This window comes from Megascapheus bottae, unplaced genomic scaffold, assembly GCF_031878675.1.
Source record: "Megascapheus bottae isolate mThoBot1 unplaced genomic scaffold, mThoBot2.hap1 HAP1_SCAFFOLD_290, whole genome shotgun sequence".
In the NCBI taxonomy this organism is placed as follows: Eukaryota; Metazoa; Chordata; class Mammalia; order Rodentia; family Geomyidae; genus Megascapheus; species Megascapheus bottae.
Genome location: NW_028327504.1, coordinates 50,733 through 62,174, shown reverse-complemented (window position 1 = coordinate 62,174; position 11,442 = coordinate 50,733). Strand labels below are relative to the sequence as shown.

The following is an 11,442-nucleotide window of genomic DNA, read 5'->3' as shown; positions in this document are numbered from 1 at the left end:
AGGAGGTAGGGACTCTGACCAGAGGAGGTCAGGACGTAGAGACTCTGACCAGAGGAGGTCAGGAAGTGGAGACTGACCAGAGGAGGTCAGGAGGTTGACCAGAGGAGGCCAGGACGTAGAAACTGACCAGAGGAGGTCAGGAGGTAGAGATTCTGACCAGGGGAGGTCAAGAGGTGGAGACTGACAAGAGGAGGTCAGGAGGTGGAGACTCTGACCAGAAGAGCTCAGGATGTGGAGCTTCTGACCAGAGGAGGTCAGGAGGTGGAGATTCTGACCAGAGGAGGTCAGGAGATGGAGACTCTGACCAGAGGAGGTCAGAAGGTGGAGACTGACCAGAGGAGGTCAGGAGGTGGAGATTCTGACCAGAGGAGGGCAGGAGGTGGAGATTCTGACCAGGGGAGGTGAGGAGGTGGAGACTAACCAAAGGAGGTCAGGAGGTGGAGATTCTGACCAGAGGAGGTCAGGAGGTGGAGATTCTGACCAGAGGAGGTCAGGAGGTGGAGATTCTGGACAGTGGAGGTCAGGAGGTGGAGATTCTGACCAGAGGAGGTCAGGAGGTGGAGACTGACCAGAGGAGGTCAGGAGGTGGAGATTCTGACCAGAGGAGGTCAGGAGGTGGAGATTCTGACCAGAGGAGGTGAGGTTGTGGAGACTGACCAAAGGAGGTCAGGAGATGGAGATTCTGACCAGAGGAGGTCAGGAGGTGGGGATTCTGACCAGAGGAGGTCAGGAGGTGGAGACTGACCGGGGGAGGTCAGGAGGTGGAGATTCTGACCAGAGGAGGTCAGGAGGTGGAGACTGACCAGAGGAGGTCAGGAGGTGGAGATTCTGACCAGAGGAGGTCAGGAGGTGGAGACTCTGACCAGAGGAGGTCAGGAGGTGGAGACTCTGACAAGGGGAGGTCAGGATGTGGAGACTCTGACCGGATGAGGTCGGGAGGTGGAGACTGACCAGAGGAGGTCAGGAGGTGGAGATTCTGACAGGAGGAGGTCAGGAGGTGGAGACTCTGACCAGGGGAGGTCAGGATGTGGAGACTCTGACCGGATGAGGTCGGGAGGTGGAGACTGACCAGAGGAGGTCAGGAGGTGGAGATTCTGACAGGAGGAGGTCAGGAGGTGGAGACTGACCAGAGGAGTTCAGGAGGTGGAGATTCTGACCAGAGGAGGTCAGGATGTGGAGACTCTGACCAGAGGAGGTCATGAGGTGGAGACTGGACCAGAGGAGGTCAGGAGGTGGAGACTGACCAGAGGAGGTCAGGAGGTGGAAACTGACGAAAGGAGGTCAGGAGGTAGAGATTCTGATCAGGGGAGGTCAGGAGGTGGAGACTCTGACCAGGGGAGGTGAGGAGGTGGAGATTCTGACCAGAGGAGGTCAGGAGGTGGAGATTCTGATCAGAGGAGGTCAGGAGGTGGAGATTCTGACCAGGGGAGGTCAGGGGTGGAGATTCTGACCAGAGGAGGTCAGGAGGTGGAGATTCTGACAGGAGGAGGTCAGGAGGTGGAGACTGACCGGGGGAGGTCAGGAGGTGGAGATTCTGACCAGAGGAGGTCAGGAGGTGGAGACTGACCAGAGGAGGTCAGGAGGTGGAGATTCTGACCAGAGGAGGTCAGGAGGTGGAGACTCTGACCAGAGGAGGTCAGGAGGTGGAGACTCTGACAAGGGGAGGTCAGGATGTGGAGACTCTGACCGGATGAGGTCGGGAGGTGGAGACTGACCAGAGGAGGTCAGGAGGTGGAGATTCTGACAGGAGGAGGTCAGGAGGTGGAGACTCTGACCAGGGGAGGTCAGGATGTGGAGACTCTGACCGGATGAGGTCGGGAGGTGGAGACTGACCAGAGGAGGTCAGGAGGTGGAGATTCTGACAGGAGGAGGTCAGGAGGTGGAGACTGACCAGAGGAGGTCAGGAGGTGGAGACTGACCAGAGGAGGTCAGGAGGTGGAGACTCTGACCAGGGGAGGTCAGGATGTGGAGACTCTGACAGGAGGAGGTCAGGAGGTGGAGATTCTGACAAGAGGAGGTCAGGAAGTTGACCAGAGGAGGTGAGGAGGTGGAGATTCTGACCAGAGGAGGTGAGGAGGTGGAGATTCTGACCAGAGGAGGTCAGGAGGTGGAGATTCTGACCAGAGGACGTCAGGAGGTGGAGACTGACCAGAGGAGGTCAGGAGGTGGAGACTGATCAGAGGAAGTCAGGAGGTGGAGATTCTGACCAGAGGAGGTCTTGAGGTGGAGATTCTGACCAGAGGAGGTCAGGAGGTGGAGACTGACCAGAGGAGGTCAGGAGGTGGAGACTGATCAGAGGAGGTCAGGAGGTGGAGATTCTGACCAGAGGAGCTCAGGAGGTCGAGACTCTGACCAGGGGAGATCAGGAGGTGGAGATTGTGACCAGAGAAGGTCAGAAGGTGGAGATTCTGAACAGAGGAGGTCAGGAGGTGGAGATTCTGACCTGAGGAGGTGAGGAGGTGCAGATTCTGACCAGAGGAGGTCAGAAGGTGGAGACTGACCAGAGGAGGTCAGGAGGTGGAGACTGATCAGAGGAGGTCAGGGGGTGGAGATTCTGACCAGAGGAGCTCAGGAGGTCGAGACTCTGACCAGGGGAGATCAGGAAGTGGAGATTGTGACCAGAGGAGGTCAGGAGGTGGAGATTCTGACCAGAGGAGGTCAGGAGGTGGAGATTCTGACCAGAGGAGGTGAGGAGGTGGAGATTCTGACCAGAGGAGGTCAGAAGGTGGAGACTGACCAGAGGAGGTCAGGAGGTGGAGACTGATCAGAGGAGGTCAGGGGGTGGAGATTCTGACCAGAGGAGCTCAGGAGGTCGAGACTCTGACCAGGGGAGATCAGGAGGTGGAAATTGTGACCAGAGGAGGTCAGGAGGTGGAGATTCTGACCAGAGGAGGTCAGGAGGTGGAGATTCTGACCAGAGGAGGTCAGGATGTGGAGACTCTGACCGGATGAGGTCGGGAGGTGGAGACTGACCAGAGGAGGTCAGGAGGTGGAGATTCTGACCAGAGGAGGTCAGGAGGTGGAGATTCTGACCAGAGGAGGTCAGGAGGTTGACCAGAGGAGGTCAGGAGGTGGAGATTCTGACCAGAGGAGGTCAGGAGGTGGAGATTCTGACCAGAGGAGGTGAGGAGGTGGAGATTCTGACCAAAGGAGGTCAGGAGGTGGAGACTCTGACCAGAGGAGGTCAGGAGGTGGAGATTCTCACCAGAGGAGGTCAGGAGGTGGAGATTCTGACCAGGGGAGGTCAGGAGGTGGAGACTCTGACCAGGGGAGGTGAGGAGGTGGAGATTCTGACCAGAGGAGGTCAGGAGGTGGAGATTCTGACTAGAGGAGGTTAGGAGGTGGAGACTGATCAGAGGAGGTCAGGAGGTGGAGATTCTGACCAAAGGAGGTCAGGAGGTGGAGACTCTGACCAGAGGAGGTCAGGAGGTGGAGATTCTCACCAGAGGAGGTCAGGAGGTGGAGATTCTGACCAGGGGAGGTCAGGATGTGGAGACTCTGACAGGAGGAGGTCAGGAGGTGGAGATTCTGACCAGAGGAGCTCAGGAGGTGGAGATTCTGACCAGAGGAGGTCAGGAGGTGGAGACTGATCAGAGGAGGTGAGGAGCTGGAGATTCTGACCAGAGGAGGTCTGGAGGTGGAGATTCTGACCAGAGGAGGTCAGGAGGTGGAGATTCTGACCAGAGGACGTCAGGAGGTGGAGATTCTGACCAGAGGAGGTCAGGAGGTGGAGATTCTGACCAGAGGTGGTCAGGAGGTGGAGATTCTGAACAGAGGAGGTCAGGAGGTGGAGACTCTGACCAGAGGAGGTCAGGAGGTGGAGATTCTGACCAGAGGCGGTCAGGAGGTGGAGATTCTGACCAGAGGAGGTCAGGAGGTGGAGACTGACCAGAGGAGGTCAGGAGGTGGAGACTGACCAGAGTAGGTCAGGAGGTGGAGACTGATCAGAGGAGGTCAGGAGGTGGAGATTCTGACCAGAGGAGCTCAGGAGGTCGAGACTCTGACCAGGGGAGATCAGGAGGTGGAGACTGATCAGAGGAGGTCAGGAGGTGGAGATTCTGACCAGAGGAGCTCAGGAGGTCGAGACTCTGACCAGGGGAGATCAGGAGGTGGAGATTGTGACCAGAGGAGGTCAGGAGGTGGAGATTCTGACCAGAGGACGTCAGGAGGTGGAGACTGACCAGAGGAGGTCAGGAGGTGGAGACTGACCAGAGGAGGTCAGGAGGTGGAGATTCTGACCAGAGGAGGTCTGGAGGTGGAGATTCTGACCAGAGGAGGTCAGGAGGTGGAGACTGAGCAGAGGAGGTCAGGAGGTGGAGACTGATCAGAGGAGGTCAGGAGGTGGAGATTCTGACCAGAGGAGCTCAGGAGGTCGAGACTCTGACCAGGGGAGATCAGGAGGTGGAGATTGTGACCAGAGGAGGTCAGGAGGTGGAGATTCTGAACAGAGGAGGTCAGGAGGTGGAGATTCTGACCAGAGGAGGTCAGGATGTGGAGATTCTGACCAGAGGAGGTCAGGAGGTTGACCAGAGGAGGTCAGGAGGTGGAGATTCTGACCAGGGGAGGTGAGGAGGTGGAGACTCTGACCAGAGGAGGTGAGGAGGTGGAGATTCTGACCAGAGGAGGTCAGGAGGTGGAGACTGACCAGAGGAGGTATGGAGGTCGAGACTCTGACCAGGGGAGGTGAGGATGTGGAGATTCTGACCAGGGGAGGTCAGGAGGTGGGGACTCTGACCAGGGTAGGTGAGGAGGTGCAGAGTGATCAGAGGAGGTCAGGAGGTCGAGACTCTGACCAGGGGAGGTGAGGAGGTGGAGATTCTGACCAGGGGAGGTCAGAAGGTGGAGATTCTGACCAGAGGAGGTCAGGAGGTGGAGATTCCTAACAGAGGAGGTCAGGAGGTGGAGATTCTGACCAGAGGAGGTCAGGAGGTGGAGACTGACCAGAGGAGGTCAGGAGGTGGAGACTCTGACCAGAGGAGGTCAGGAGGTGGAGAGTCTGACCAGAGGAGGTCAGGAGGTGGAGATTCTGACCAGAGGAGGTCAGGTGGTGGAGATTCTGACCAGAGGAGGTCAGGAGGTGGAGATTCTGACCAGAGGAGGTCAGGAGGTGGAGATTCTGACCAGAGGAGGTCAGGAGGTGGAGATTCTGACCAGAGGAGGTGAGGAGGTGGAGATTCTGACCAGAGGAGGTCAGGAGGTGGAGATTCTGACCAGAGGAGGTCAGGAGGTGGAGATTCTGACCAGGGGAGGTGAGGAGGTGGAGTCTGACCAAAGGAGGTCAGGAGGTGGAGACTGATCAGAGGACGTCAGGAGGTGGATTCTCTGATTGAGTGAGGTCAGTTCTGGCTCTAAGATTCACAGAAGACATGCTTTAAAGGACAGGCATATAAAGTATGAAATGAAGTGGAAAAATGGTACATGGCACAAAGTAACAACCAGGCAAATATGGGTAGCAGTTTTTTTTAAACTTATTTATTTATTGTCAGTCCTGGGCTTGAGCTCAGGGCCTGAGCACTGTCCTTGGACTTTCACAAGGCTAGAGCTCTACCACTGAACCTTAACACACTTCCAATTTTTTTTTCAATGTATGTGGTACCGAGGAATTGAACCTGGGTCTTCATGTATGCTAGGCAAGCATTCTACCACTAGGCCAAACTCCTGGCCCCTGCGTAGCAGTTCTTATAGCAGACAAAATCCAAGGAAGGCCAAAAACAAATCACGAAGGACAAAGGAAGAGTCTTGACACTGGCTAAAGAGCAGCAGTTCAAGAATATACTTTGATGTTGGTATGTGTGTGCTAAATATTGTCTTGAAAAGTCTAAACTAAAATAGAAAAAAACCAAATTAACTCTGGTATTCGGAACACTCCACAAATATATATATATTTTTTTTATTGGCAGCACTGGGGTTTGAACTCAGGGTTTGGAGCTCGTGCTCTGCTACTTGAATCACTCCACCAGCCCTTCTTTTTTATGGCAGTCTTGGGCTTGCGCTCAGGGCCTGAGCACTGTCCTTGTGCTTTTTCAAGGCTAGAGCTCTACCACTTGAGCCACAGTACCAGTTCCGGCCTTCTTCCGGTGTATGTGGTCCTGAGGAATGGAGCCCCCAGCTTTGTGCATGCTAGGCAAGCACTCTACTACCAGGTCCCCGCTCCCAGCCCCTCCAGCACCCCCTTATAAAATAAGGGAAGGAGTTCTTCCGCAAGTTCCAAAATGCAGGCCAGGTGCACTTGACATCACTCACACGAAGGGCTCTGTTCAATCACGAGGTCCACGGCTGTGTTCTCAAGTGGACTTGAGCTCCGAGAATGCTGGCAACTCCCCAAACCCACGCAAGATGGAAGGAAATGGCCACAAGTCACCTTGAGACCCACAGAGGCCTCTGAGAGAAGACCAGGCAGAGGATGTGAAGCAGCAGGACCCTGGGGGAGGGCTCTGCTCCTCCAGTGGGGGAGGGCAGGGTGCCTGTCAGACACAGCGAACCTGCAGGTCCACTCGCTGACCAGGATTTGTGGGGAGGGGGAGTCTGTGAAGATGGTGCCTCTTCCAAGCCTCCTGCAGCGGGCAGCTAGGGTGCAGGAGCAGCACTGTCCTTCAGTGGTCCCCCGCTGTGGACCAGGCACCCTGTCCTCCCGTCCCGGCCGCCTGCAGCCTCTAGGGGCGGCAAGCACCCGCCAGGAGCAGAGTGCAGATGTGGCTGCGCCCTGCACCGTGGGTCTGGCGGTGGATGCGGTGAGCAGGGGCTGCAAGCAAGGATGTGGTGAGCAGGCGGTGCAGGCCCGAGGGCAGAGGGCAGAGGGCCCGGCAGGATTGGCCAAAAAAAAAAAAAAATGACAGCAACAAACAAAACCAAACCAAAATGACCCATCTGGGAAAATGTGCTGTGCGGAAAATTCCAAATTGTTTTGCTTTCTGTTGCTTGTCCTTCTCTAAGGGAAAGTGCACCGGCAGGGGCTGGGATGCTTGAGCAGAGGGCTGTCTGTCCAGCTGCAAGTCCCCCAATGTCACATGTCCTCAGGTTCCGAGTTGTCCTTCGGCCCTGCAGCCCTTTGCTGGCCCCATGGAAGGGCTGCATGTTTTGCTGCTTCCTGCTCTGCACTTACCTCTGTGGGGTGAGGGAGCCGGGCTGGCTGGAGCTGGCAGAAGAGCCTCGACCACCCAGGCATCTGCGTCCTGCGTCCATGTCCACCGGGGCAGGTCTGCAGGTCCGCTGGCCTCCTGGGGGTCTGATGTGGCTTTCGCTCCTCGTACCAGCTGACGCAGCCCTATCCACACTCCATCATCGAGGGATGACAGCGCCCATGGTGGGAGTTCATTACAGGGCCATGAATTGTTGGAGGTAATTTAGATTACAATTTAAAGTTTAATTTAAAAATCTATCAACAAATGTGAAAGTACTCGAGGAACATTTTAAAATGTACTTTAATCTCAGCAGCACAAATAGCTTTTCGGGGCTCTAAACATCATCACCTGGAAAAACAGTAAAACTTTACTGCATCTTTAATTAAATTACAAACACAAAGGATAATTAACTTTTTTATTTTTATTTTATTCATGCCATTGTTTCTCCTGGAAGTCAATATCTTCCAGCTGCAGGAGCAGGCTGTTACCAGGAAGTTTACAGCTGGGAGGCAAGGCTCGGGGCCCGGGGCCCAGGGGGCAGCCATCTCCTGGGGGGGGGGGAAGCAAGGGTCAGCGTGGAGGGTCCCTCCCCGCCCCTGGAGTGACAGGGATGCCCCCACACACACCTGCAGCGGCGCACCCAGAGCTCCTGCCCCAGCACAGCCCACCTGCAGGCCCTGCCCGGGCCCCCTGACAAGGCTCCGGTGACAGGAGGGGCCTTGGGGACATGCTGCGGTAGCTCATGTGGTGACAGTCGGGGTCTTGGGGACATTCTGCTGTAGCTCATGCGTCTTCACATCTCGTCCACACTGGGCAGTGCTCGGGGCCATCTGAGGAGGAAGGGTGCGCAGGTCGGGTCACCCTGGGCGGCCAGCCGGTGCTCTGGCTTGGAGGCAGGGCAGAGGCAAGGAGCAGCCAGGCACCTGTCCGTGCGCCAGGTGAGCGCGGCTTCCCCGCGGCGCCCTCGGGGCAGGGTTTGCAAGCAGCAGGCGAACATGGAGGGTGGCGCCTGGCACTACGGGCGGGCGGGCGCGGCGGCCAGGGGCGCCCGGGTGAGGCGGCGGGCACTCCGGATGGCGAGGCGTCCTGGCTCACAGTGGCCACCGGGGGGCTCCCTGCCGATGCGAAGCCCAGCGGGCAGCTCCGGGCTCGGTGTGGGCGCGCGGGCGGGCGGCTCCTCACCAGCCCCCAGGGCCAGGGGCCCAGCCCGGGCGCAGGGAGGGCGGCTGGACTGGAGGGATGCGGCTCGGGGCGGGGCGCAGGGTCCCGGGCAGGGCGCAGAGCGGGAGCCGGCTGGGGACGGCACGGGGCTCCATGCCCAGCCAGGGCCCAGGGCTGGGGGCGGGGACCGGCGCGGCGTAGGGCGCGGGGGGCGGGGAGGGGCACGGGGCGGGGAAGAGGGCGCTGGGCCCCGCGCGCAGGGAGACGCCCGGCGTGTTGCGGTGGAGGGCGCAGGGCGGGGCGCGGGGCCCCGGGAAGGGCGCAGGGCAAGGCGCGGGGCGCGGGGCGGGGCAGGGCGCGGGGCAGGGCGCGGGGCGCGGGGCGGGGCAGGGCGCCGGGCACGGAGTCGGGGACGGGGCAGGGACAAGGCCAATGGGCGGGGCGCAGGTCGGGGGACAGGGCTCGGGGCAGGGTGAGGAGCGAGAGGCGCAGCGGTGGGCCAGGTGCTGAGCGGGGGACAGGGCGGGGCACCGCGAGGAGAGCGCCAGGGACGGGGCCCCAGGGGCCAGGCACCAGGCGGGGTGCGGGGCGGGGACCAGGGCAGGGGCCGGGGTGGGCGGCGGGGCGCCGCTCAGGGCCCGGGGCAGGACGCGGGACAGGGCGCGCGACAGGGTGCGGGACAGGCCCCTGGGGGCGGGGGACGGGGTGGGCGGCCGGGCGCCGCTCGGGGCGCCGGACTGGGCGGGGGACAGGCCCCCGGGGTTGGGGCACCCGGCAGGGTGCGGGGCGGGGGGCAGGAGGGGCAGCAGGCCGCTGGGCAGGGCGGTGGGGGACACGGAGCGGGAGGGAGGGCGCGGGTGGGGGTCGGGGAGGACGCGGGTGGGGACGGGGAGGGCGCCGGGAGGGCGCGGGGTGGCCTCACGGCCCCTCCCTGCCCGAGGTTCCTAGGGGAGCCGTGGGGCCGAGGCGGGGCGCAGGCGTCACAATGGCTTGGAACCCGAAATCCACACGGGAGATCCACGCCCCGCCCTGCGCGCTGAGCCCCGCGCCCCCGCCCCGCCCCGGGCCCTGCGCACCCCATCCACGCCCCTGTGCACACACCCACACGTGTGTGCAGGCCCAGGCACGCCATGCCTCCCCACACGCAGAACACACGTGTGCACACGCGCACACACGCACACGCACGCCCTCCTGTTGCGCGCACATCACACGGGTGCACACGCCCACACAGGCTCACTCACCCGCAGCCCGCTGAGACCTCTGCGGCCTGTGTCCCCTGGCCCTGGCCCTGGCCCTGGCGGGTCCTCCACTGGAGGCAGAGGGGCTCCGGCCACATGGTATGCAGTCTTAGTACAGTGGCTGCTTAATTATTGGTTAATCTAGCAATTTAACATGCTTCATTTAATTCTAATTAGGAGAATTAATAGGCAGGGAATAGCAATTTCAATAGACTGGCACAAAACAACCCCCCCCTCCAAACCCGGTGTCCACTGGGGGCTGTGTCTAAGGAGCCAGGGCAGCCGTGGGGCAGCCCTGGGCAGATGGCCATCACCCTGGAGGACAGGAGGAGAGGGAGCCAGGGGGCTAGGGTGCTGGGGACAAGAAGCACTCATGTAGTCTTCGGGATCCCCCAGGGTAGCTGGGGCCAACACGGGGGTGTGGGAGGGGTGGGCTCCCCCTCCCGCTCCCCCTCCCCTCCCGCTCCTCCTCCCCTCCCCATCCCCTCCCCCTCCTCCGTCTCCCTCTGCAGCCTCCTGCACTGGAGCTGTGTTTGTCTCTGCTCATCAGGCCGGCTCCCTGACAAGGCCCCGACATTGGACAGGGCTGTTCCTCTAATTAAGGTGCTAATTGAATTAAATGGCTGCCGTAATGAGCAGATGAGCAGCATAAAAAGTAAAGAGTCAGATAGGCCAATTAACAAGAGCGTGCACAATTATAACACTGGAATACACGCAGCTCAGCTCCAACATTGTTAATTGTTACCGGGGGATTTATGGTGATTGGGCCCACAACAGGCAGCAGCCGAACCTGCCCAGGCTGGTAATTAAAAAAATGATATTCTACACAAATGCTGGATGGGCTAATTAGGCCCTGATTTACATAAAGGCCTGCGAGGACTGGGCGGCGCGTGGCCCCGCAGGCTGCCGGGCATTCTGGCCAGCGGCCCACAGCACAGACTGCCAGGCAGGGACGTGGGCCCTCCATGGGCCATGTGGGAACATAGCCAGAGCTGTCCACGGGATGTCCAGGCCACCACCCCTGAGCCCCAGACATGGCACAGTGTGAGCAGGCTCTAGAGCAATTCCAGGCAGCTGCCTCCCCCCCAGACCTGGCCTGTCCAGTGACCCCCCCAGACCTGGCCTGTCCAGTGACACCCCAGACCTGGCCTGTCCAGTTCTCCATCCCCAGACCTGGCCTGTCCAGTGAAACCCCAGACCTGGCCTGTCCAGTGACCCCCCAGACCTGGCCTGTCCAATGAAATCCCAGACCTGGCCTGTCCAGTTCCCCATCCCCGGACCTGGCCTGTCCAATGATCTATCCCCAGACCAGGCCTGCCCTAGACTTGGCCTGTCCAGTGATCCCCCCCAAGACCTGGCTTGCTCAGTGTCCCACCCCCAAACCTGGCTTGCCCCAGACTCCAGTGAATCCCCCAGACCTGACCTGTCCCGTGACCCACTCCGCCCACAGCCACTGCTGGAGGCCTCTGGCCCTGGGGCACCCCACCAAGTTCCCTGAGTTCCTGGGCTGCTCCAGGATGCCCCCCCCCCCACTTCTCTTGAGATTTCCCCAGGGGACGTGCTTGGCCTGGGTGTGTGGTGCATGGCAGTCTGGTGAAGCTGGCCCCAGCACTGCTGGCTAGCCCTGTTGGGGGACATCTCCTCCATCAGAGGGACGCAGGTAGACACAGGCACACAGGTAGAGTGTGGAGGAAGGCTGGCAGGGCTGGAGGCAGAGGAAGACCAATCAGGCTGTGGCCTGGCTGTCATTCCCTCCCACAGACCAAGGAGTCAAGTACAGTCCCAGGCAGGCCAGTGCAGGCCTAGGCAGGCCAGTGCAGGCCAGTGCAGGTCCAGGCAGGCCAGTGCAGGCCCAGGCAGGCCAGTGCAGGCCAGTGCAGGCCCAGACAGGCCAGTGCAGGCCCAGGCAGGCCAGTGCAGGC

General features: G+C 60.1%; 1 protein-coding gene across 1 annotated transcript; it reads right to left on the bottom strand.

Annotated features, from left to right (window-relative positions):
* Positions 1-7,522: 7,522 nt before the first annotated feature.
* Positions 7,523-10,494, bottom strand: LOC150039729 (uncharacterized). Its single transcript, XM_090327616.1, has 6 exons — positions 10,383-10,494; positions 9,763-9,921; positions 9,524-9,591; positions 8,045-9,226; positions 7,790-7,951; positions 7,523-7,669 (listed from the first exon to the last, which is right to left on the bottom strand). The coding sequence occupies exons 1-4, from the start codon at positions 10,492-10,494 to the stop codon at positions 8,300-8,302; spliced, it is 1,266 nt and encodes a 421-aa protein (XP_090183742.1). The 3' UTR covers positions 7,523-7,669; positions 7,790-7,951; positions 8,045-8,299.
* Positions 10,495-11,442: the final 948 nt, after the last annotated feature.